General features: G+C 45.5%; 1 protein-coding gene across 1 annotated transcript; it reads right to left on the bottom strand.

The window, feature by feature from the left end:
• Window positions 1–673: 673 nt before the first annotated feature.
• Window positions 674–26515, bottom strand: SPINT2 (serine peptidase inhibitor, Kunitz type, 2). The gene is made up of 7 exons (XM_006899736.1): window positions 26410–26515; window positions 7064–7234; window positions 4739–4801; window positions 3609–3662; window positions 2992–3153; window positions 2226–2264; window positions 674–840 (listed from the first exon to the last, which is right to left on the bottom strand). The coding sequence occupies exons 1-7, from the start codon at window positions 26513–26515 to the stop codon at window positions 674–676; spliced, it is 762 nt and encodes a 253-aa protein (XP_006899798.1).
• Between the last annotated feature and the right edge of the window lie 380 nt (window positions 26516–26895).

Here is a 26895-nt window from a genome sequence, read left to right as displayed (position 1 = left end):
ACCATTTTACACTCCCACCAACAGTGAATAAGGGTTCCAGTTTCTCCACAACCTCGCCAGCGTTTGTTGCTGTTCTGTTAAATTTTGCTATTCTGACTGGGGTGAGATGATACCTCATAGTTGTTTTGACAGATTTTTTTTATAGCGTTTATATTAGTGGTCACTTAAAGAAAGCAAGCACACACTTTTGACTTAATGTGATGACCTTTATTATTATGCTTGTATATTTTATAGTCTCTCTTTCAGAAACCTAATAAAAAAACACCTTTTGTTTCTACTTATTTAATTAAAAAAATCTAAACTCAATTTATCAAACAAAGAAAATTAGTAAGAGAACATCCCTTTCGTGATGTTGTAAAAGGGGCAAGAAAAAAATTTCACAGAAGTCAAGGAAATGAATCTGGCACAGGGCAGTACATCAGAGAGGAGGCAATGCCGTACCCTTCTAAACCACGTCCCCTGCGACACTGAGAGCCGTCCCCGGAAAGATGTCCCAAGCAGACGTGCCCCGTAAAGAGCAGTTGGTGCCTTTGGAGCAACAAAAAGACCATAAGACCTAATGATCCAACAGTACAAATCAGTCATTCCACTTGGAAAGCACACACACAGGCACACATTGTACAATGTCTTCTCCCTCCCTGCTGTTCCACTGCTGGGTCTTGCGGTGACAGCGTCACAGGGTGTATGTGTTCTTCACCAGATGTTCTTTGTCATCTTCGGAGGTCCAGACGGTGTGGAGAGCGTACTCCTGGGTCTTGCGGGCCACCCGCACAAGACAGATCACAGAAGCTCCCAGGCAAAGGATCAGGATCATCATGAAGAGCCCCGCTAGGACCATCACTGGGAAGAGAGAGGCTTTAGACCGCTGTTCTGGAGGGCTCTACAGCCCCGGCCGAGTGCTAGCCCAGGTGGTCTGGAGAGCTGAGGGGAGATGCCCTACTCTGTCCACGAAGGGGGGTTTTGGGAGAAGGTGCATGTTATGTGCACATAAACTGAATGCCCCCACGTTCCTTCTTTTTTGGACAGTAATACTTCATTTCTGTATTTCCCTGCCACTTCTCAGGGACAAACTGTACAAAAGCCCCAAATCAAAAGAAGGACAAAACCCACATCAAACTCCTTGCTGTCAAGTCAGTGCTGACTCATGGTGACCTGCCATCGGGTTCCGAGACAGTGGGAACATACTACCTCAACCGCCTCTTGTGGTGCAGCTGGTGGCTTTAAACTATCAACTTAGCAGCCTGATAATTAATCTACTACATCTCTAAAAAGGGTTCCTGTTAAAAGCAGCACAGGAAGGTATCCAGAACACCTATCTTTGAGGGGATATGTGTGTGTATGCACACCCACCCACACACAACCAGAAGAGGTGAGCTTGTAGGTGGTTTGTGCGGCTGTCTGTGGAATGAGGGAGGCAAGGGTGGAGGCCAGGGCATCCTGGGAATAGTGCTAAGATGGGATCCTCATGGTGAATGTAACAGTGGCTGCCCCACTGTGGAGTTTAGAAGCTTTCTCTGAGGCAGGCTCCATCTAGGAATGTGATCTCTCTGGTAGCTGTCTGGCACCCTCTCCCCTAAGACTGCCCCCTCCCCATTTCAGCCAGTCGGGGCTCTTACTGATCCAGGGCTGGCAAATTGGACTCCAGCTTTGCTCTTGAATAGAGCAGATGCAGAGGCTAAGAAACAGACAGAAAGAAGCCAAACCAGTGTGGCAGGTTCTTGGTGCCAATACCAGCAGAACCAGAAACAAAGAGAAGCGACAGGACACCAACGTCCTTCCTGCACCAGATTGCTTGGGACAAACAGCTCTGGGCCACAAGGCTCACTCAGCTGGGACAGGGCAAGGCTCTCTGACTTTCTGCCACACAGCAGCAAAGGTCCCCCCTAAACTCCAGCCAGACACATCCAGTGTGTAGCAGAATCTCCTGCCCGGTTTAGGGGGCGGCCCACACCTGGGTCACCCTGGTTACCCAGTAGAGGCAGCCTCTTGTCGTTGACTCAAGCCCCAGCCCAAGATAGCATCTAAGGGTGGGACAGGCATCCAACACATGTTCCCAGCTGCCTGGCGTTTCTCAGGGAGAATATGACTTCTACTAAAGAGATGTTTACAGTGGAGGGAAAATGTGTCTGAGACAGCAGAAGGCTGCACAAACACAGCTGAACAAAGCTGGGCCAAGTTAAGCAAGAAGGCAGCAAGCAGCAGGCAGAAGGTAAGAGGCCACTTACCTTTAGAGTTGTAGGGCAGGACTGGGTATGACTCTTTGCCTAGCAGAGAAGACACGAAAGTTAGCTCCCAGGCCTCCTGCCCCTCCCAGCCTTGGAGTCTCTGTGGGGAGTGCTGCCTGAGGGACCTGGTACAAATTTTCTGAGGCCTGAGGGTCTTGCCACCCAGGTAGCAACAACAAGTATGCCCCTTCCCTACCTGGAGAGCTAGAGTGTGAGAAGGGATCCAAATCACATTTTTAAAGTTGTAAAAATATAACAAAAGCAAAAGAGGAAGAAGGAGAGTTAGGAAGAGGAGGAGGAGGAAGAAGTGGGCTTTGTGTGTGGCTAACTGCCTCCATGAACAACTACCTGCTCTGCTGTGGGACGTGAACTGGACGGTGCCTGGGTACTGTTACTAAACAGTTTCATCAAGTAATCCATAGCAAAATCAGGGAGAGAATCTCGGGGGAGGAAATGGAGGAAAGAATTTTACATTCTCAAGGACACTACTGCCCTAAGACAATCTTTAAACCTTAGATCAAAAATATCTACTGAAGTCTTCTTAAAAAGCAAACAATTGTATAACTTTATTTGTAATGGCAGATCACCATGGCAGTGTTTTCTTGAGGAATCATCAAAATGTTTCCCACAATGACTGTACCATTGTGCTTTTCTAACAGCAATGGAAGAGTGTTCCAGCTCCAATTACACTTTAAAGGTCCTTGTTTTGGGGCTGGGGGCGAGCTGGGCCCTTGGGGATGCCTGGAGCTGGCAGCAGCCGACTCACCGAAGCAGCGCTGCATGCACTCCTCCCTGGTGTGGTAGCTGTTCTTATTGCCCCGGCACCCGCCATAGATGAAAGAGTTACAGGAGTTCTTCTCCGTGTCAAAGTACCAGCGTGGGAAGGCTGCACGGCAAGGCCCGGTGACAGCTTTGGCGGTGCAGTATTCTAGAAGCAAGGCAGCCCAAGAAATACAAGTCAGCAAGGCCTGGCACCAGTGAAGCTGAGCGGGAACTCTGCTGAGAAACCATGCGGTTACTGGTCGGTGAAGAACTATCTTTTAAAGCCCAGTGTGGCCAGCCTGGCCCACCCAACACTCTCCTCCCATTCTCAGTAACACACTGGGGCCAGACCACGCTTGACTCTGCTCTGCTGCATGCGCTGGGCACTATGTGTGAGGTCCGAGCTCATCTCTGAGACCTCATCTCACATGGGGAGGGGAGGCGGAGGAGTGGGAGAAGCCTTGACCTTCACGCTCTCAAGACCTGACTATCTTGAAAGCAAAGTTCCCCGACCTGTAAGAAGACCTGCTTCTCACCTGGGACCCTGACTTGAAAGTCCTCAATTCCAAACCAAGTAAGAAAACCCAGTTGGCCCTCTAAGAGTATTTTTTTCAAGTGTACCTTCATAGCTGAAGACATTGCCAATGAGGTCATCAGAATTCTGCTTTCCGGGAACTGAAACACAAACATGTGTCAGAGGCCTAGGCAGACACAGGCACCGGCCGGGCAGGGCTTAGGCTGGCCAGGCCCACTGAGAGAGCGTGGACCCCGGGAATGATCAGGGGTGGGCAGTGTCCTCCTGTGGCAGCTCTGCTGCGTCACCTCCCAGTCCTAATGGACTCAAAAGAACATGGAATGCTGCAGGGAAAGGCCCTCCAGCCACCTAAGTGGAACCAATTCCCATGACATTTCTGGGTGACATGGACGAGTCTCCTTACACGCTCTCGGACACACAGTGGACCCTCATATTCCTAGGGACATTTTCATCCAAAAGAAGATGGAAACATGACTTATCATCCAGGTCCCCAGGGCTCAGGGCAACCATGGAGGCCAGCTAGGGAATAATAGCAAATCTAGGTGAAGCAACAGCTGGGATGGCCCCAGGATTCCTGACTCGCAAAGCTGACAGTGACTCCTGCCTGACCTCCAGGCAGTCCTCTGACCAGTCACCGGTTTTGGGTGAGGCCTATGGCACCACCACAACTTTGGCTGGCAGGAGAGTGGCAACCTTGGGTTGGGGGCCAGGTAGCTTGTCCCCTCCTTCTGTTGTCAGGGAAGCAGCCTCTGGGATGTCAGAACTGGTCACTTGGGTGCTCTGCTCCTTCCTAGTGTGCCTGGACCACTCACCCGGGCTCTTGGTGCCGAGTCCTTTAAACAAAGGAGGACTGGGACAGCGGCGGCCAGCGCTACAAAGCAAGCTAAGACAAAGCTAGAGATCAAGTACCTACCGAGGTGGGTGGGTGAGGACAAGAAAGACAGCAAGGATGACAGAGTGCAAAGGAGGAAGAGCAGGCAAGAGGTGGGCAAGAGGCCAGGGGGTCCAAGAGAGCAAGGGCCACTGCCACCCAGCCCCAGGAGGCAGCAGCGCAAACTTCCACAGCCCTTCTGTTTGCTGGATGCCATGAGCACCCATCGGTGGCAGCGCAGACTGCCAGGAGGTGAAGCCCTTTACGACCCCTAGAGAGGGATGTCCACCCCTAATCACTCCTCTGAGTGGCCCTCAGCCCAGACTGGGCTTTTAAAGAACTTACCACTAGGGACGGAGGACTCAGCACCATTCTTGCTGTTGCCTAGCACGTTGACGTCACTCTTTTCTACAAGGGGACAGACACACACAGAGTGAGAACACGCAGCCCCTGCCTTCCTGGTAGGTGCTTGGCTCTTACGTCTTCTCTGTGTGGGATGCACAGGGTGCATGAAAGACCACAAGGCCCCAGAGCTCAGAAACAAGGAACCAAGAATGGCCAAAGGGGAACCACTAGGATTGGCTCATGACTTGCTGTGGGATTTGAAAGACTGGGTCCTGTAACCTGGTAAACTGCGTTTAGGCAGCTGAAAAAAATGGAAACATTAAGAGGTAGGGTGATGAGAGTTGGCAATCATGAAAGCATAAAATGAAGAGAATGGACAGAGTCCGGGAGGGAGGGACCCTGGCTCCTGGCGTACCACCCTGTGAGTCCCAGGAGAGACTCAACTGGTTTGACCTGGCGCCATCAAATGTCCACATCTCAGATCAGCTCTCCTGGCTCTGCCTCACTCCACCCCCATACCCTCTAGGACTTCCCTCAGTGGGTCACAGCTGCAGACCCTGGGCCTCGAGGATCTGGTACCTCAGGGGAGTTTCATTTCTCACTATCAATGGATAAAAGACCACTCTCATGATCAGAGCAGGCTGCTCACAGAGCTGGCATGCTGAGGAGAGAACATGCTGGAGCTCTCCTCATAGACTCACAGAAGTGACATACAGCAGGCACTTCCAGAACCGAAACCCACTGCCGCCCAGTTGAGTCCCACTCACCGCGATCCTCCTCTGGGTACTGAGACTGTAAATCTTTACAGGAGGAGACAGCTACATATGTCTCCCAAGGAGCAACTGGTGAGTTTGAACCACTAACCCTTTGGATAGCTGCTCACTACATCACCAGGGGTCCCTCGGTCACACGCAGAAGACAACAAGTCAAAGTTCTGGGATCTCAAGATTGAACTAGACTCTGGGACATCTTCAAGGAGAAAGAAGATCAGCCTACCTTCCCCTAGCAAAACCTAACAATCTTATCCCTTTGTGTTGGACTCTTGTCTTAATGGCCTCTGTCCACTTCTGGGATTTTAAAACATCCCACTTTCAAGAAGACAAGGGGTAACAAATCAGGTACAAAAATATTTGTAGGGATCCTTTGAGTCACAGTTGACAACAGAAAATACAATTAATGCATCTTGCTCACAAGTGGAGGAAAGAGGTGTCAGCTCCCCCACTGCCAACAGGTGGCCACAACTGTGACTGTCTAACACCTGTATACCTCATATATGGATTTTAAACTCTGGGCTGCAGCCAAGTCTATTGTTGTTTTTCCCACTTCAGACATAACTATGGTAAGTAATCTTGGCCAATTTCTGAATGTACAGCTCAAAGCCAAGGGATATTACAGCCGATGAGGACAGACACCTCCCAGGAAATAGGGCTGAGGCCCAGGAGCCCAGACTCGCCTGACCCAGTATAAGACAATGAGGTCAATTCTGCATGCTGATACCAGAATCAACAAGTAAAGGTGTACAAGCAACTTCACACAAGTTGGAGAGAGGGGAGGGGGTCCGGTGGCCAGATCCTCCAGCAGTCAGTTCTCTAGATGAACCTTTCACATGGGTATGTCAGGGATTATGGGGTGTTTTAAGCAGATACTCACAGTGTTACTGTGAGCTCACTGTGATAACAAAAAGCAGGAGGGGACGGGACGGTGGAGATCCATGCTTAAGAGACCTTTGCTAGGAAACTCAGGTTGTTTAAGGGTCAACTGTAAATTACATGGGGATTTTGGAGTGAACAAGAGAGGTTAGTTCCCTCACCTACCCAAGTTACAAAAATCCTACTATCTAAACCAATTTTAAGTGTGCATCACCATGCTGTACTTCCAAGCATTTTTCACCACTCCAAGCCACTTTAGTTTTCATGTGAGATGTGAGGTTCTAGAGGTCAACACAACCCCAAGCCTGTAGGATCCAGAAGAGCTGAGGGCTGGATGGGGGCAGATTTTAGGAAACTGTGGTCCAGTCTGGACTTAACCCATAACCTGGTTGAATGAGTGAGTCGTCATTTGACCCAAAGGCAAAAATTACTCAAATGCTTGGGGCTCCCCATAAGAAGGCGCAATCAATTCCCTTTGCTGAGTGAAACTCAGTGAAAACTCCAGCTCTGCAAAGGGTGAGAGGAAGTCAGACCTCCCACTCCCAGCCAGCCTGTAGCCTCTGTATTCTGGGAAGATGAGGAAGGGGAATGCAAGCTGTGGCTTCACCTCAGGGCTGACCTTCACATTGTGCCTCTGCTTCTCCTGCTTTTTCAGCTACATCAGCCCCTCTCTTACCTGAGACGCCAGCACATTTCTCAAGACACTGCTCTTCAGTCAGGTAGTTGTTATTGTTTCCCTCACAGCCTCCATACAGGAACTGCTGGCAGGATCCAGCCGTGACGTTGTACCACCACCTTGGGAAGGAGGCTCGGCACTTTCCCACCACCTTGGGAACATGACAAAAGCCTGCAACACAAAGCCAGGACAAAATGGCTTAGAGGGCAATCCTGGAGAACAAATACACACCTTCAGGAGGGGCCTGCAACCCCCCCAGCTTCCCAAAAGAAGAGGAAGCAGCAAGACTGAGTGGTTCCAATGTCTGCATTTCCCCCAGGACAACTTTTTTATACAGTAAAATACTAAACAATACACCACAATAAGATAAAGGAAAACAATCCAATTGAGAAATGGGCACAGGATATGAACTGACACTTCAACAAAGAAGATATTCAGATGACCAACAAGCACATGAAAAAATATTCAAAATCCCTAGCTCTAAGAGAGATGAAAATAAAAACAACTATGAGATACCATCTCACCCAAGTAAGAATAACAAAATTTAACAGAACAGCAAGCAACAAAAGCTGGCGAGATTGTGGAGAGACTGGAACCCTTATTCACTGCTGGTGGAAGTGTAAAATGGTGCAACAACTGTGGAAGGTGGTGTGGCACTTTCTCAAAAGTTGCAAATAGAAGTAACATTTGACCCAGCAATTCCACTACCCTAAAGAAACCATAATTGCCACCCAAGCAGATATATGCACACCCATGTTTACTGTGGCTTTGTCCAAGATAGCAAGCACTTGGAAACAACCTAAGTGCCCATCAACAAACAAATGGATAGAGAAGATCTGGTATATTCACACAATGGAATACTATGCTGCATTGAAAAACAAGGAACTCATGAACTATTATTCAAATGGATGACCACAGAGGCATTATGCTGAGTGAAATATCTCAGTCATAAAGGGACAAATACTGCATAATGTCACTGTTGTAAAATGGGACTGACATCGGGGTTGGGGGGAGACTGAGAAAGATGGGATAAATTATGTACACTGCATTGAAACAGATTAGGGAGAAAACTGTTTAAAAGGGATATGTGATTAGGTATTATTGTCATGACAGGAGTTCAGAACAAAGGCTGCATAGTGGAGTGCACCTGGGGGGAGAGATTATAAAACAATTAAAGAATTTTTCTCCTACTTTTCAAAGAGAAGAGTGAACTGGGGTGGGGTATGGGCAGGGAGAAAAGTGCAACAATGAATGAATGGAAATCTAAAGTCTCTAAATTTTCATTAAAATTAATAAAAAATGATTAATTAAAAAATGAGTGAAAATGAAAATATAAAAAGTAGTTTAATAAAATGTACCTGAATTTTTAAAAAAAAAACAAAAACCAACCAACCAATGAAGATGTCAGATGTGTGCTCATATTTGTCCTTATCTTTATCTTCTGTATTAAAGAAATACATATCCACTGTAGAAACGTGACTTTCAAAGGCATAGCACTAGACTCCATAACTCTCTGGACATTTGCCCATCACACAGGCCAAGGGACAATCAGCAGTCAAAGGTCGGAGCTGAGGACGGTAGGTCGAGGAGAAAGGGCACTGCCAGTGTCTCATATGAATCCTCCTTCACCTTTCCTGTCTACCCATCTCCTCTGGATGTTTCTCTCGACCCCTGGCCTAGGTAGACAACCCCCTTCAACTCCCAGCCCCAGAGGTAAGCTAGGCCACTCCTTGGTACCAGTAGTTGATTGTAATTGCTCTCATCTGAGCACTGAGCACACCCCTTGATGGGCTTGAGTTTCAGGGTATCCTGAATCTAATTCAAGAAAAAAAGGAACATTATAAAACTCCAGCCAGATACATCTGCCTGGAAAAGGCTACAGAACCTAGAGAAGCAAATCCTGGAGAAGTGTTATGTCTTTTTCAGAGCAAAATGAAAAAGAAATAACTGGACTCTATAGCACTATGCCTGCCTTCCTGCAGCAAGTGTCCACTTTGTCTCTCAGGATCCTGTGTGAGGCTGGCATATGATAGAACAGGATTCAGTTCACAGGGCTGCTATGAGTCGTACTTGACTTGATGGCACCTAACAACAACCCCCTGCGAGAGGGCGTTCCAGGCACTGTGTCCAGCATGAAGTGCTCCATGTGGAGCTACTGTTAGGTGTCATGGAAGTGGCTCTGAATCACACAATCCCATGGACAAGAGAAAGAAACCACGCCCAATCCTGCTCCATCACATCATCTCCATTGGCCTTGAGCCCATTGCTGCAGTTACTCAGTCAATCAGCTCACTGAGGGTCCTTCTCTTTTTCACTGGCGTTCTTCTTCAGGGACTGGTTTCTCCTGATAACACGTCAGTCTCTCCTCTAAGAAGTAGTCAGGCTGTACTTCCAAGATACATGTGTTTGATACCCCAAAGTGTTAAAGAGCAAGGATGTCACTTGAGGGGCTAAGATGCACCTGTTCTAAGTCGTGACATTTTCAAGCAGCTCAGATTCATATCCATTATTGGACCAACACGCAACATCATGAGAGATGGAGGGCAGATTGAAACGGTCAACAACTTCATCTTACTTGGATCCACAATCAACATCCTTGGTAACAGCAGTCAGGAGATCAGGAGATGTATTGTTCTGGGAAAGTTTGAAGTAAAGGATCTCTCCAAATTATTAAGAAGCAATGATGTCTGTCATTTTAGGAGGACTAGGGTACTCCTGGTTCAGGCCATGATCTTTTCAATCACTTGCTATGTTGCTTAGGGCTGGACAATGAATAAAGATGACAGAAAAACTGATGCCTTTGAGCTGTGGTGTTGGAGAAGAATACAAAATATCTCATGGTCTGCCAAAAGAACAAACAAATATGTCTTGGAGAAGGTGCAATCAGAGTGATGACAAAGATGACAAAGCTTTGTCTCACATGTTACTAGGAGAGGTTATTCCTCGGAGAGGGACATCATGCTTGGAAGGGGTGGAGGGTCAGCAAAAGAGAGACAGTCTCTCAACCAGATGGACTGATACAGTTAACTGGTAAAGTGGGTTCAAGTGTGTCAGAAATTATGAGGATGGCACAGAATAGGATTCATAGGGTTACTATGGGTCATACTTGACTCAATGGCACCTAACAACAACATATTCATGTGAAAGTTGGACAAGATGACCAAAAAAAAGAACAGATGCCTCTTAACTGTGGTAGTGGGGAAGAAGAATGAAAAGAACAAACCAGAAACATTCAGCCCCACAATCAAGTCAACCCAAGGCTGAACACTTATATGCTGCCCTCTCTAGTTGTTTTCAGATTAATTTTAACCAAAGTATTTTCGGCATGAAGTGGGGAGGAGGGGAGGTCAGTTCCTGGAAAAAGACATTATGCTTGGACAAGGAGAGGCAAAGCGAAGGAGAGGAAGCCCCTCAAAGCGATGGCGTGCCAGTGACTGCAGCGATAGGCACGAGTGGAGACGGTGAGGACAGCACAGGACTATGCAGGCTTCATCCTGTTCACACATGGTCGCTACAAGTCAGAGCCAACTAACTAGCACGACAACAGGTTTATTTCACCAAACCAGGAGACAATCTTTCAAAGCAGAAGCACAGGACTCACGCTTTTCCCACGTCTTTCAATATGAGAGGGCATAAAAGCAGATTTTCCACACTACATTGATCTCTGGACTGAAAGGTTGCTTCTGTGCCAAACAGCAATAAATCACAGGCAACTAGCAAAGCAAACTAAACCACATTCTGAAGCAGGAAAGCCCCCGTCATTTGGAACTAGTCATGAATTAAGAAGCCCTTCACCTGGGGTATCTTCTAGAGATGCAGTATGTCCAGAAAGGGGGAATCAACAGAGATAGGAGGTGAGTGTTGCTAGGGTGGGGATAAGCTGCTGTGTATTGTCAAGTGTGAACCAACTCATAGCTGACTCCCCAACGGGTTTTAGAGATAGTAAATCACACAGCAGGAGATTGCCCATCATTTTCCCTGCACAGCAGTTGGTAGAGTTGAACTCAGTGCCTTTGGGTTGACAGCACCAACTCCTTACCACTAACTCACCAGAGTTTCTTTCCTTAACAAAGCTGTCTAAATGAAAAGTATGCAAAACCCACTGCTAAAAGTAGATTTTGACTCATGGTCACTCTCTACTGGTTTTGGTTTTGTTGGGTATTTTTTTTTAATTTAAATATGCTTTATTGTTGTAAGTTGAGACCCCTCGGGCAGGACCTTCTATCTGTGGTCCCAGGATGTCACTATGGAGACATCAGGAGGTCATAATTGCAGGAGAGGTCACTGTAACTGAAGGAGATGATTCAGGACTATCCAGTCAGCAATGCAGGAACATGATCAGATGGGTGGTGGTGATCAGGGGACAGGGCAGGGGAGCGTGGTCCCCTTCATTCCTGCTTCTTGTACTTCTCCAGGTGTGAAAGGACCCAGTCTGGCAGCACAGGGAAACAGATGAAGCAGGCAGTGAGCCTGATGATGGGGGTCCACGACCCCGACCACTGGGCTGGGAACAACAGTCCCCTCAGCAGCAGTGTACTCAGCACAGACATGGCAGCATGGTGTGGACTGCAGACAGTGCTCAGCCCCAGGCCAAGGTCAGGAATTCAAAACCACTACTGGGTTCTGAATCTCTCAATCTTTAGATCTGTCTCCTTTGGAGTGGCTGGTGGATTTGAAGTGCCAACCTTTTGGTTAGCTGACTAACATGTCTGCTCTGCTACTATGCCACCAGGCCTCCTTAAAAAGAAAAAAGAGCACCTTTTATCAAAAACACATCAGCCAGAACCAGCAGGGTGTGTACCTGGCATACCTGTGACAATGTGCCGAAGGTCACAAAACACACCTAATCAACCAGGGACAGGGTAAACAGATTTCTGTTATATGTTGTGCTCAACCCACATGGACACTAAATTGTCAGAGGCAGCATCACTGTCAGCAAGATCCAGATGAAGAGGACCCACACAGGGCTCATTTTTTATCAAAGACAGCAATGAGGTGGGGAAAGGAGGCACCCTGTAGCCCAGCAAATGTCCTCTAAACCAGGACAGGGAGCGTCAGTCTGCCTGGGCATCCTTGCTTCCTGAGCAGCTTCAGCCACAGGCTTTTGACAAACACATGTGGGAAAGCCCAACAGAGATGACACAGAGCTACCGAGTGCATCAGTGACCCACAGCACAAGTGGCTTGTCATGAGCATGGATGCCAATACAGAGTCTGGGCCAGGCAGAAGTCTGAGGGTGTACAGAGAAGAAGAAAGAAAGACATTACTGGAGAAGAACAGAAAGGTGGCCAGTGAATTCATCGCTCTCCAGAATCTGGCCCCATCTCTGTAGGCTCAGATGTGCAATCTGACCACTGCTCCCCAGCTGGCCGTATAAAGGTGTTGATCTAACAGAAAGCACACAAGATGATACATGAAACCAGAGTGCCAAGTGATGAATTTACAATGAGAGTATCAACTGTCAAGCAGGCTGAATGCCCGTTTCCCAGTATACTACCTGGGAGACAAAAAGACGGCAGTCTGTCTAGAAGCACATGAAGGATGCCGGCGGTGCTGATGATGGCTGTGTGCTCCACCAGGACCGGCCAGCAGACCAGAAGCTTAGTAGGAGACAGCGGTGAAGGGCACTCTAACAACGTGGAGGTCTGCCCTGTGGCTCTCTCTCTTTTATGTCTGTTCCTGGTGACAACATCTTGTTGTGACTGCAATGTTTTATTTCTGAAGATGTGGAAAGCCAAATATTAAATTTAATACTTAACCAAATGCTACATCAGGAAATGAAGGAGGCATAGATACAAGCTAGAGCAGACTAATCCCTCCCTCCTGAGATAAGCACAAGGTTAACAATAGAGAAGAATTCAGCCTCATTTGCAAAAGATTTCTCTTTGTGATTTACTTTCCCATGATCCTTTGTTGTTTACTTCCTTATTATTTTCCTTTGTTTACTTCCTGGTGATTCTCAGTAAAACCACAGAAAAGGGCTTCAGTTCTTCCAGCTGTTTCACGCTCTCTGATCTTACATTCCTGTGTGTCCCCATCTGTCTTTTCTCTCAGTTGACAACATGTAGACATGCCATTGGTGTCATTCCAAGCCACAAGCCTCTACTCCACTCTTAATGATTATACACTGACTTCACAGTTTAATTCTTTTGAGATTATTTTCTCCTTTCAAAATTTTAAAAAAATTAATTTTGAGATACGGATTTTTATACAATCAGTGGAAGACATTATGTCCCAAGGGGCTTCTGGTGCTGGAGTTACTGGGATGAGGCCTTCAGATTCGTTACATGAAACCTCACCAGATGGTTGTAGGCATTAAAAATGGGATAGAAGCTTCCCACTAAAGTCAAGGGGTAGAAAATGTAAACTTCAAACTCATTGCCACTGAGTCATGGGTACCAACTTATAGCTGATCCTCCAGCAGGTTTTCAAAGGCTGTAAATCACACAGGAGACTGCCTATTTTTTTCCTTCAGAGTGGCTGGTGGATTCTAACTGTCAAAGAGGTGCTGAAATTCCCTACAGATTACACCATCAGAGCTCCTGAGGTAGACAGCACATGTCCTCAAAGGGTGAAAATTCAGAAAACTGCCTCAGTTTCAATTTTCTTTGGAGAAGTGGCAGAGGATAGGGAAATGTCACTGAGTGTTTCCCCTGTGTAATTCAGAAACATCTGATGGTCTACTTCTGAAAAATCAGCCACTGAACTCTACTCTGACACCTATGGGGTTGTCGTGAATCAGAACTGACTTGGTGGTAACTGGAATACTGTCTTTAAGCACCTGCAGTATAAACCTGTACATTAGCTTTGAGGGAAGTTGTTATTAGCTGTTAGGTGCTGTTGCATTGAGAAACCACAGTAACACTATGAAAAACAGACCTGAACCCTGTCCTATCCTGTGCCATCATCACTATTCTGACACTAGAGCCCATTGCTGTAGTCACTGTGTCAATCTTGAGAGTTGAGAGTATTCCTCTCTTTTGTTGACCCTCTACCTTTCCAAGCATGATGTCCCTCTCCAAAGAATAGCATCTCCTTGCAAAATGCCCAAAGTATGTTTGCCTTCAAGGAGCACTCTGGTTGCACCTTCTCCAAGTCTTGTTAGTTCTTTTGGCAGTCCGTGGGATATTCAGCACTCCTCTCCCAACACCACAGCTCAAAGGCATCAATTCTTCTGTCATCCTTATTCATTGCCCAGCTCTCAGATGCACAGCAAGTGATCAGAAAGACCATGGCGTGAATCAGATGCACCTTAGTCCTCAAACTGACATCACTAATTCTCAATAATTTGGAGAGATGTCTCTGATTAGTAGACTTTCCCTAGTAAAATATGTCTACTGATTTCCTGACAGCAGGTATCAAGGGCGATGACTGTAGGTCCATGTAAGATGAAACTATTAACAACTTCAACCATTCCAACTGTTAATCCCAAAGGTGAACTGAGAGAAGTAGACTCACAAAAAAAGAATTCTGTTTTATAGGAAGCAGTGTTCCCTCAGTCTGGAGGACCATGCAGCTTTCTTGTGCTAGTGACAGAAAGGTTCAAATCCACTAGCTGCTCCATGGGAAAAAAATGAGCTGTCTCCACCCACTAAGATTCACAGCCCTGGAAATGCAATGTAGTATGATGTAAGTTGGAAATGGCTCCTTGGCAGTTTTCAGCGGTTCATTGGTAAACAAAGTTTACTGTACTTTACAAGTATGGTGGACATTTAGCTTATTACATTATTACATTAGTACTTTGAAGAAAAGAGCACATTCATAGTTTCAAAATTATAATTTCAAGCGCTTAACTGCATCTACTGCTCTGGCAGGTCCACACATGATCTTAAACATTCTTATACCTGATCTAACATTAAAAAGTGATAGATACAATTCCTACTTCACCAGCTAAATCAAGAATCACTTTTATGAACACAAAAGCCACTGGTGAGCCCTGAAGCCTATCTCGAGAACACATCAAACCCAGAAGGCCACTTTTTCCCCCCTCTTTAGTTCTGTGACACTAGTATATTCTCTCTCTTTCATCATTCTCCAAAGAACCTTAAAAATAAAGCCAGGAACATTCTAGTTTTGGATGGCTTCCATGATTTTCCCACTGCCTTAAATATAGAAAAAAAAAGTCGTGCACTTTGGCAGATGCAGGTTATAATAAAACTGATCTAATGAGAGGCACCCTGACACCCTGTTTATGGCCTTCACCAAGTGCGATGCCAGGCACATCATGGGTCCTGTCTCTAATGGCCATAATAAAACTGTGAGTCATGCAATGACTTTGCAATGAAAACAGAGATTTGGGTAGGTAAGCTAAGCCAACAGCAGAGCTAGGAGCTGACCTCAGGTTGGTCTGATTAATGGGTGTAGATGGACAGTCAGATGGGCAGGAAGAACACTCCCAGATGTTTAGTCAGAGGGGGAAACAGAACTGAAGTTGTTTAAAACCCAAAATATTCCTCAGGGCCTTTAATCCCATATGAAGGTTCACCCAGGCCAGGCCCTGTGCTGAGTCTCTGTTTTCTTTTTAAAAATATGGAACGCTTCACGAATTTGCGTGTCATCCTTGCGCAGGGGCCATGCTAATCTTCTCTGTATCGTTCCAATTTTAGTATATGTGCTGCCGAAGCGAGCACTGAGTCTCTGTTTTCAGTAATACTCTCAATGTCAGGGTCACAGTACCTTCCCAAGTAAACCGGCCAAGGTTGAAAGGGACGTGGTTGAACAAATTTTCAGGAAGTTATTATTTAAGGAGCAACTCTGTGTTAAGAGACAAAAAAAAACAACATTCTGGTCTTGGCATAGCCTTGGGAAGCAATCAAGAAAAATCTGTCTCAAGCCCAGTTTGTATGCTCACAAAATGAAATACATTCTTTATGTTTTTAATATGAAGAGTAAGAAAGCAAGGAGCGGGTGGGGGAAAGGAAATAGTTGAGGGGAACCAAATTTGGGTGTACTATCTTCTGATTACGTCAGGTAAAATGGAATGCCTGGCTTTCGGGAGCAGTAACATTCTCTTGGAAAAGGATCAGGATCGTTAAAATCACACGTTATCAGAAATAGGAACTGAAGTTACACAAATCTCTGACGGGAATCCTGAACATGAGCTGTTACAAAACTACAAGACAGACAGAGTGGCCTTTGTGAGTGGAACCATGGGAAACATGTTCCTCTGGTTCTGAAGCCATCAGAGTTTTAACCAAAACACCCAGTGGCCCAGACAGCTTCACTCGGTCTAATCCACCCCATGCCTAATCAGGACACAACAGGAAGTTATGACTCCCAGACTGCACAGTCTACAGATTCCTTGAGGAGTTTTACTAGCTGAAGATGAGGATATTTGACCATTCTTCCAAAAGGCACAACTATATTCATGCCTACTTTCACAAAAGAAGTTACACGAATGCACTATTTCAAGTACTCTGAAGATACCATAACTAGCACATCCTCATCTCAGCTTTTACAAGTTCTAACTCAGCGGTAACTTGCCTCAATTCCACATGCACTTCCCCAGAAGCTACCATCTTGAACCTTGTGCTTCCTTCTTGATTTGTTTTTATATCCATTCTGAAGAAATTTACTTTTGAAAACAAGCAAAACATAACTCCCTTTGGAATCTACTCCTTGGCAAACACGTTTTGCTCCCACGGGTCCTAGAAACTAAAGAATAGTGATTTTAGGCCTCACTCAAAAAATGTAAAATAATATATGCACACTATATGCACAGCCTTGGGTTACCTCACAAGCCAGAGGCATTCATGAAACAATTCTCCTTCCTCCTTAGAGCAAGATAAGTAAACTTTTCCTATAATGGGCCAATGAGTAAACACAGAATCTTAGCTTTGGAACTGTGAAAAGCATTCTTAAAATCAATGGGAATAATTATGATTGTTGTTGGGTGCAACTGAGGTGACTACAACTCCCAGTGGCCCTTACCCTGTGCCATCGTCATCATCTTTGATATTCTCAAGTCCGTTACTCTAGTCATTGCATCAATTCAAATTTTTGAGGGTCTTTCTCTCTTTCTCTGACCCTCCACCGTTTCCAGCCTATCTTTTCCAAGGACTAGTCTCTCCTGACAACATGCTCAAAGTATGTGAGATCAAGTAAGGTGACCTTTAAACACTTCCATCAAATTAAAAAAAAAAAAATAAAGGTACACTATTCATTGGAATGTTTGAGAGTGTTTTCTTTGTAAAATCTTCTCAAGAGTTGTTTTGGACAGTGTTTGTGATCTTGTCATAGAATTTAGGATACGGAATGATCTTTTCTACATCTTAGAGACCCTTCACAATTCTTTTGCAAGGTTTGGATCAGTTTCCAAAACAATATCCTTTGAGCTTTCATTTCAACATCATGAACTAGTTCTGACTTCCACACTCAGGTGGGATCAGTTTGCCTTCAGCAGGCTCCTTTGGCAGCACATCTAGAATCTGTCACATGGTGGTGACAGTATCCCTGCGGTCTGGTCTTCTATAATTCCATTTATGTTCAAACAGAATTTCCCTTTTATTATTACTGCTTTTTGTTTTCCTTTGTTGCACTTCAGTATTTTCAGGAATTCCCTCCTACAATTAACTATCCATTTTGTAAAATGGCACATGGCTTTCTCACTCGGAGACAAGGAGGTAACAACCACATGCTTTGCTGTCAGTGTGGGAACTAACGGTTAGCAAAATGTCCAACCAGCACCCGACTTTGAAAGAGGTGCCAAATGAGGACCTGCAATCCCTTACTAAATATGGACTTAAGCACTAGCAGCACAGTTTATACTGTTACTCATAGTTAACAGACTGTGTTGTTGTTATATGCCGTCGAGTCGCTTGCAACTCATAGTGACCCTATGTACAACAGCCCTAAACTCTGCTCCGTGTTGTGCCAATTGCACTGTCTCTGACACTCCCATCCCGATTATCCCAGTCACTGAATCAATCCACCTCATAGAGGGCCTTCCCCTCCTGCGCTGTCCCTCCACCCTCCCAAGCATGATGTCCCTCTCCAAGGACCGGTCTCTCCTCACAACATGTCCAAAGAATGTTAGACGGAGCCTCAGAATCCTTGCCTCCAAGGAGCCACCCGGTTTAACCCTTTCCAGGATGAATCTGTTTGTTTTCCTAGCAGTCCATGGTATTCTCAATACTCTTCTCCAGCACCACAGCTCAAAGGCATCAATTCTCCTTCTATCCTCCTTGGTCACTGTCCAACTCTCTAATGCATAACAAGTGATTGCAAAGACCATGGCCTGTATCAGGTGCACCTTAGTCTCCAGGGAGACACCATTGCTCTTCAGTACTTTGGAGGGGTCCCTAACAGCAGACTTTCCCATGGCAATGCGCCTTTTAATTTCCTAGCTGCTGGTGCCAAGACTGTTGACTGTGGAGCCAAGCAAACTAAAGCTGTGTACAATCTCAATCTCTTCACCATCCATCCTGATGCTGCCAATTGGTCCAGTGGTGAGAATCTGTAGTAACTAAAATCGGAATCATAATGTTGGGGGGTTGGAGTTACTCAATGAAACTGCAGTCACTTAAATTTGTACATATTGGACAAGTGAGGTCAGCCCTTATTTAAGGTTTTGTGGTCACAAAGATTCAGCTGCAATCACTTTGCCTTTCTGGTACTAAAGCAGCCACTGACAACCTATACATGAATGAGAATGGTTTTGTTTTCCAATAAAACTTTATTTGTAGACATGGAATTTAATTTTGTGTATTTTCCACATATAATAAAACTATACTGCTCTTGGGCCATACAACTGTAGGGGTACCATGACATGCAGTGTGTGGACTCTTCTTTAGAAAAGTTTATAAAAACACCCTGTTCTGACTCCTTATCCCACAACTCAGCAATGTGTACACAGAACCAGTCACATATTTTTCCAAGTTTCACATTCCTTATAAACACTGGCCACACATTCCTCAAGGTTATAGTTTAACAAAAATGCTGCAGCACACCCTTCCATGACTAGAAATAATACCACTCCTTTCACTAAAGCCACTTAGACTTCTTTTTTTTTTAAACTTTGTACTGAATTCATCAGAGGTATTTTATTGAAACTTTGGCATCCATGTTATCTTCAAAATGACAATTTTATTGCATTTCTTTTAGTGTGGAAATACTAATAATGGCAAATGCACTTTGTTCAATGTTACACCTTTAATTGTGACACAACCCAAAGGAAGGATTGTTGCAATTATCTCTGAGTTTGAGGGGTCTGTGTCACTATCTTCTTCCACTGAATTTATAAAACAAACATTTGCAGTAAGGGTAATGGCCAAAGGTAAAACTATTCACTATAAAAATCCTCAGACAACTGGAAGTCACTTTTTATGCAGAAAAGTGGAACAGCCTCTAGGACATTCCTCAAGAGTAAAACAAAGCAAACCTGGCAATGAAAAATTATTGAATTCAAGGGTTTCAACCAATAGGGCAACCACTGCCACATCCATGGAGCTAACACAGTTGAAAATTCTCCAAGCTTGCTTGTGTTGGCTCAACTGTTGAGAAAACTCACATAATGGAATACTCAACTGGTGTTAAGGGTAAATGTGTATATACTGATAAGAATCATATATGTGATGTATACCATCAAACTGGATGCAACTGGCACAGGAGGAGATTGTCCCTCCTTCTCCAGCAGAGTATCTGGTGGATTCGAACTGCATGCCTTTGGGATTGCAATGCAGCTTCTTGCCATTAGGCCACCGGAACTCTCTTGATGATAGCTTTTGTTGTGGTGCTGGTGGTGTACCGTCAAATCAGATCTGACTGGCACAGGAGGAGTTTGCCCCTCCTTCTCCAGCAGAGCATCTAGTGGATTCGATCCACGTGCCTTTGGGATTGCAGTGTAGTTTCTTATCACTAGGCCACCAGAGCTCCCTTGATGATAGCTTTTTTCCCTTTTTTCTTCTTAATTTTAATGAAAATTTACAGACATTTTGGATTTCCATTCATTCATTGTTGCACTTTTCTCCTTGCTCAACGTCCCCTCCAGTTTGTTCTTCTCTTTGAAAAGTTTTTAAAAAATTCTTTCATTGTTAAATAAATCCTCCCAAGTCCACTCGTTCTTGACTCCTGTCATGACAATAATACCTAATCATATGTCCCTTTTAAACAGTTCTCTCAGCTGTTTCAATGCAGTATACATAATTTATCCCATCTTTCTCAGTCTCCCCCCCCAGCAACCCCTATGTCAGTCCCGTTTTACAACAGTGGCACTATTTGTCCTTTTGTGACTGAGATATTTCACTCAGCATAATGTCCTCCAGGGTCATCCATTTTGAAAAATATTTTGAGTTCCTTGTTTTTCAATACAGCATAGTATTCCATCGTGTGAATATACCACAGCTTCTCTACCCATTCGTTTGTTGATGGGCACTTGGGTTGTTTCCAACTCTTTGCTACTGTGAACAAAGCAGCAATAAACACGGGTGTGCATATATCTGTTTTGATGGCAGTCATGATTTCTTTGGGGTATATTCCCAGTAGTGGAATTGCTGGTTCAAATGGTATTTCTATTTGCAACTTTTTGAGAAAGCACCATACTGCCTTTCATAGTGGTTGCACCATGTAACTGCTATACTCATCAGGCCCTTTCCAACTTGCCCCTACAACTCTCAGCGTCACCAATTCTGATTATTTTCCTGAAAACTAGAAAGCTAATCTCAAGTGGCTCCTTATCATTTGCTTATGTCAGTTGACATAAAGGCTTCTGACTCCATACTTATCTCTCATCCCTACCCGCCTCAGTATAACCGGTTTTGCCCTAGCTCCTCCCCCTCCCACAATGTCCAGTAGCTCAGGAACAGATTTCCTCAATCCCTTTGAACATTCTTGTTACTATGCAGAACAGGGAGCTCCGGTAGCTTCATGGTAAAGAGTCACACTGCCAACCTGAAGATATGCAGTTCAAATCTGCCAGCTCCTCCACAGAGGAAAGATGGGTAATCTCCTCCTGTGAAACTTACTACCTCTGAAAAGCTGCTGGTGGATCAGCTATAAGTTGTCTGATAGTACATAACAACAACCAGAACAAAGAAATAGTGCACTCAGGGTGCTCCTTAGAGGCAAGGATGATGAAGCTTCACCTCAGGTACTTTGGGCATGGTGTTAGGAGGGCCTCTTCCTGAGAGAGGAAGCTCAGCAAGATGGACGGACACAGTGACTGCAGTGACAGCTATCAGAGATGGTAAGGATGAAAAGGACCCGGTTCAGATTCATTGTTCAAAGGGTTGTTAAGACTCGATGGCACCAATAATAATCTGAATTTAGCACCCCTCTCCCTAAGGACACTCGTTTTCCAGGTCTTTGCAAGTGGATAGGTCTCAACTACTGATCCAGATCACATTGCAGCTCAAGCTACACCAAGCTTACAGTTTGTAGATGTTGTTGAGTGACACTATATACACTGCCTGGTCCTGAGAATTCCTCACAATTACCACTGTTTGAGCTTACTGGTGCAGTCACTCCATTGATCCATCTCCTTTAGAATCTTCCACTCTTTTGTTCCTCTTTTTTGCTGTGTACTTTACCAAGCATGAGGCCCTCCTCTAGGAATCGGACCTTCTAGACAGCTATCCCTGCTTTTAAGCAGCATTCTGACAGGATCAAGCACGTTTAGGGTGATATGGCCATAGACCATATCAGCATTCTGACTATACTTTTTCCAGGGCAGATTTGTTCATTCTTTTGGCAATCACGTTGCTAGGTACCCTGAGGTTGGCTCTGACTCAGTGATCCTGCAAACAGAACAAAACCTTGTCTAACTTGCAACAATCTCATAATCTCTGCTGTACTTAAGCCTATGGTTGCAATTACTGCGTCAACCTATCCATCCTCTCTTTTGCTGGCCCTCTATTTTTCCAGGCACAATGAACTCCAGGAACTGGCCCCTCTCAAGCCTCAAGAATATAGTCTTACCATGCTTGCATCTAAGAGGTACTCTGGCTGCACCTTTTCCAAGACAGAGTTGTCTATTCTTTGGTAATACATGGTATATTCAACATTCTTACCAGCACCACAATTCAAGTACATCAACGCTTCCTTATTCATTGTCAAATGTTGGTGTGCATACAAGGTACAATTAGGGATTTCTCTACCCAGATAGATGATCCTTCCACCATGTAGCTTCTAGAGGTCTTGACTTCTTCTCTAGTGATTCTTTCCCACTCTTCCAAGGTCACTTTCATCTTGCTTCAATAAAGATTGCCTCGCCTTTTTGTCTAACATCTTATTAAGGGTGCACTGTGGTAGCTCCTCTTTGAGCTTCGCAATGCCGCCCAAGGACGACAAGAAAAAGAAAGATGCTGGAAAGTCAGCCAAGAAAGACAAAGAACCACTGAACAAATCTGAGGGCAAGACTAAGAAGAAGAGGTGGTCCAAAGGCAAAGTTTGGGACAAGCTCAACTGTAGAAGTTTCCAATGATAAGCTTGTAACCCTGTCTGCTGTCTTTGGGAGACTGGAGATTTGGGGTTCCCTGACAAGGCCAGCCTTCAAGAGCGGCTAAGTAAAGGACTTACCAAGCTGTATTCAAAACACAGAGTTCAAGTAATTTATACCAGAAACACAAAGGGTGGCAAAGCCCCAGCTGCTGGTGAAGATGCACAACAGGTCCAACCAATTGGAGAGTTTGGAAAAGAAAACTTTATCCAATTAAAAAAAAATAAAGATAACCTTTTCAGAGTCTCAATTTCATGACTCTCGCTTATCACCTTTCTTTCTAGTTAATTTGCTCCAACAATCCCTTGGCCCTACTGCTTTCCCAGGGCCCCCTCATCTCCCTCAAGAACTCACATATATTAAATTCCATCATCAATCATTTTAACTACTTCCTTATATTTTTCTCGCACTCTCCACTATCCACCACTCTTAGCTGACACGACCTATGCAGCTCCTTGCAATGGAGCAGAAAGCTCTGCCTCCTGCTTCCTGAGAAGATCGAAGCCATTCTGAGCAGGGACATCTCTGCAGTCACACTAGGCCTTGCCAAATAGTATTTGTGTGGATTAAGGCAGGCTGTAACTTCATCACCACCCTAGGCTTGGATTAAGTAATAGACAAGTTCAGAGTAAGCAGCAACAAATGCTAGCCTGCAACCCAATTACAGGTGCAGTAACTTGAAACACATCCCCAACAGAAGTGCTTCCAGAAGTGACAGTGAATTGTGGTTTGAATCGCAAGAATGGGCCAGAGCCTGCATTCCTGCTTGCTAGTCCTCCAGAATAGGGTCCCTTCCCACTGGACTGAGGCATTCCCACTAGCTCATTTTCTCTTCCTGTCTTGAGCATAGGGAGACCAACCAGAGTCTCCAGAAACCTCACAGGTGACTTGGTGCACACAATCCACCTGCTTTCTCTCTTTTCCCCAGTACACTGGCATAAGCAGCTCTGTACCATGTGACTCCTTCTTGCTTCTCCCACTTCATATCCGCCTCCAATTCCCCCTCCCTTATTCCTGCCAGGCTGGTTCTTTTTCTTGAATACACCTAGTTCATTTCCATCTTCACACTTGTGTTGTCTAACTGGAAGAAACCTGGTTAGCTAAGAGGTATTGTAATATGCTGCTAAGTTTGGTGTCTCAAACCCACCCAGTGGCTCCACAGAATAAAGGCCTTCTGGAACAAGGGGTACACTGAGGTGAGGGTTAGGGGAGGGGGGAAGAGAAAGTGTAACAAGAATGAAAACAAGACAGTTTTGAATTTTTTTAAAAGAAGTATTGTATTGCATCAGGCAAATCTGTTAAGAACCTCTATAAAGTGCTAAAGAGCAGGAATATCTCTTCCTTCTTTCTTTCTCTCTCTCCCTCTTTCTTTCTAGATATATAATTATATTTTGTGCATGTACCATCAAATCAGATCTGACTGGTACAGGAGGAGATTGTCCCTCTTCCAGCCGAGCAACTGGTAGATTCGAACCGCATACCTCTGGGATTGCAGTACAGCTTCTTGCCACTAGGCCACCAGAGCTCACCAGAAATATCACTTTAAAGACTATTACTGGCTGGACCCAAGCGACCCTGCTTTCAATTACTTCACATACTTGGGAATGTTGGACAATGAATAAAGAAGATGGAAGAAGAAAAGACTAAAGGCCTGGGAAACAGTAGGCCCTGACTTATGAAATATTCAAGTTTACAAAGAATGTCACTTAAGAAACCTGTTTTTGTTTTGTCTTATCATTAAATGATATGCATTACATAAAATGATGCAGCACCTAACTTGCCGATGTTATCATTTTCAGATGTTCACTGTTAGGATTTCTATAGACACTGATAATAAAAGGCAAAAACAACGAAAACTAAAAAAAAAAAATGGAAAAAGAGGTATTTGAATTAGATCAGAAAGAACAGACTTAAGATGGGATCATTAGAACAGAAACCCATTTTATATAAAGTAACAAAAACTCAGATCTAAAGAAGAAGATCACAGCCAAGAGAATCTTATAGAGTAGTTCTACTCCCTGGCACCCCAGGGTTGTCCTGAGTCAGGGTCTGATGGAATGAGAGCTGCTAACAACCACCCCACCACCTCCAACAGGACACTAGTGACAAGATCTGTGCAGCCATCACTCCATTCTTCCTGTTAGAGCTCAAATGTCATCCCCCTAACCACCAGAGCCTTCTTTCATCCTGTTCCAGCCCTTCACGCTGCTCTCTTCGATCTTGTGGTAAGTGCTCTTTATTTAGCTGTTTATTCACTGTCTCTCCCATTAGGTTACATGCTCTTTGAGAGCATGGGCCTGGCTTGTCTAATTCACAGCTGTAGCACCAAACACACAGTAGGGGCTCAGTTAGCTCTGCTGCATGAATAAATTCTTCTAGCAAGAGAGTGCTTTTCAAAATTTATTTGAACATACCACGGACTGGCAAAAGGACAAATGAGGATCTTCTGGAAGAAGTGTGGCCAGAGTGCTCCTGGAAGAGAGGATGGTGGAGACTCTGTCTCACATAATTTGGGCACGTTCTCAGGAGAGACTCATCCTTGGAGATCATGTTTGGGAAAGCAGAGGGTCAGCAAGAGAGAGGAAAACCATCAACAAAATGGACTGGCATAACATGGCGGCTGGCATAATGAGCTCAAGTGCAGCAGGGGCTGGGGATGGTGCAGGATTAGTCAATGTTTCTCTCTGCTGTACATACGAGTTAGAAGGTCACTCAAAAAAGTATCTAACGACAACTTGAACTTGTCCAAGCAATCAGAGTTATAGCAACAGTTGTTCAAAGACTTTTTACTTCAAACTTCCTAAGAATGCAGAGGTTTCAATCAGACGTTGTCGCGGCCAACCTCATTCCTAAGGCCTAGTGGATAACCAAATTCCAGCTTTTCAGTCCCTGCCCTCCTAGGCCCAGCAGCTCTAGTGCATAATGAGTTACACTGCTACAGCAAAAGCCATGCCGCTGGCAGTTCCAACCCACCTGCAGCTCCTCTGGGAAAAGGATGGACAACCTTCTCCCATACAATGTAGAGCCCTGGAAACCAAATAAGGGCTCTCATATGAGTTGGTTCTGACTCCCTGGCAACAAATTTGAGTTTTGGGGTACATTTTTTTATCATTATTTTACTCTTATGCCAAGGCACCCTCACCCTTGCACTTTGACTTGGCATGACTTTCTCTTCTCTAGCACTTCTGATTCTTTGCTTTTATTTCCTTGGGAACTCTGAGGAACATCTTGGCAACATAATTCTACTGTTCAAAGGACTGTTGGGAAGACCAACAGATGCACTATAGGAGTGAGGGAACGCCTGGGCAGTGGAAATGTTTAAACGTTCAGCTCCTAACTGAAAGGTACCTGGTTCAAATCCAGCCAAAGGAACCTTAAAATATAGGCTTATTGATCTAATTCCAAAATACGACAGCCAATGTAAACGCTTTGAAACGCAGTTTGACTCACAAGGAGTCAGGAGTTAGAATCGACCCAAGAGCAGCTGGTTTCCAGGTGCGACTGTATATCTCTCCTCTGGTGCTAAAACCATCGACAGGATCTCGACATCGGTTCAGGTTAAGCCTCCTCCGACTGTCAGACCTGCTCTCCCCTGGTCACGGAACTTCATTCTGCCAGGAAGAGGCTGGCCATCGGTTTAGCTTTAACCCGGCTTCTGGTGCCACTTCTTGATCAATATCCCAAGTGTCCTCTCTGACCCCAAAAAACCTTCTTAATCTGCAAGCCTCCGCTCCTCATTCTTAAGGGCTCTCACTGCTTCTTAAAGTTTAATAGCCAGAGATGGTGTAATCACTCACAACCATGAACTCAAATCTCCCTCCATTTTCTCCCCATTCAGACTTTGTCCAGGGCCCTCTCGAATTCCAATGTGTCCCCAAGGCTTCCCGGCCATCCCCTCCGTCCAGGAACTCACCGTGAATGATCCGTTCCTCGTCGGCGGCCTCGGCCCCGGACAGGAGCAGGGATGCCAGCAGCGCCAGCAGCGCCCCGCACCGGCTCGGCCCACACAGCGGCGCCATGACAGCTTCCACTCCAACGCGCGGGAACAGGCCGGCCTCGGGGTCTCGCGATCCGGAGCGGAGCGACCCTCGTCGCGCACGCGCAGTTCGTGGGCAAGTGCTGCTCTGCGCTCACGCCGAGGGTTCCGGGAAGCCCCTTCCTCGGACTTTGGGTGAGCAGCCGCGCTCTTTGCCTCCCTGCCGCGCGCTTGCCGGTACAGCGCTCCGCTCCGCACTCGCTGCCCGGCTTCCTAACGACGCCCGGCCGCTCTCCCGCCAGCCAGACTGTCTCAGGTCGGGACGCTCGACGGCTACAACAGTAAATGGCGGACGCTTCGAAGCAGCCACGAACGGTAACCGCCCTAGCGGGAGGCGGGACTCACCTGGCCGGGCGGCCCGTG

This window comes from Elephantulus edwardii, unplaced genomic scaffold (genome assembly GCF_000299155.1).
Source record: "Elephantulus edwardii isolate Elephantulus edwardi_28Jun2011 unplaced genomic scaffold, EleEdw1.0 scaffold00266, whole genome shotgun sequence".
NCBI lineage: Eukaryota > Metazoa > Chordata > Mammalia > Macroscelidea > Macroscelididae > Elephantulus > Elephantulus edwardii.
The sequence above is the reverse complement of the archived record's forward strand: the minus strand, read 5'-3'. Positions and strand labels throughout refer to the sequence as shown.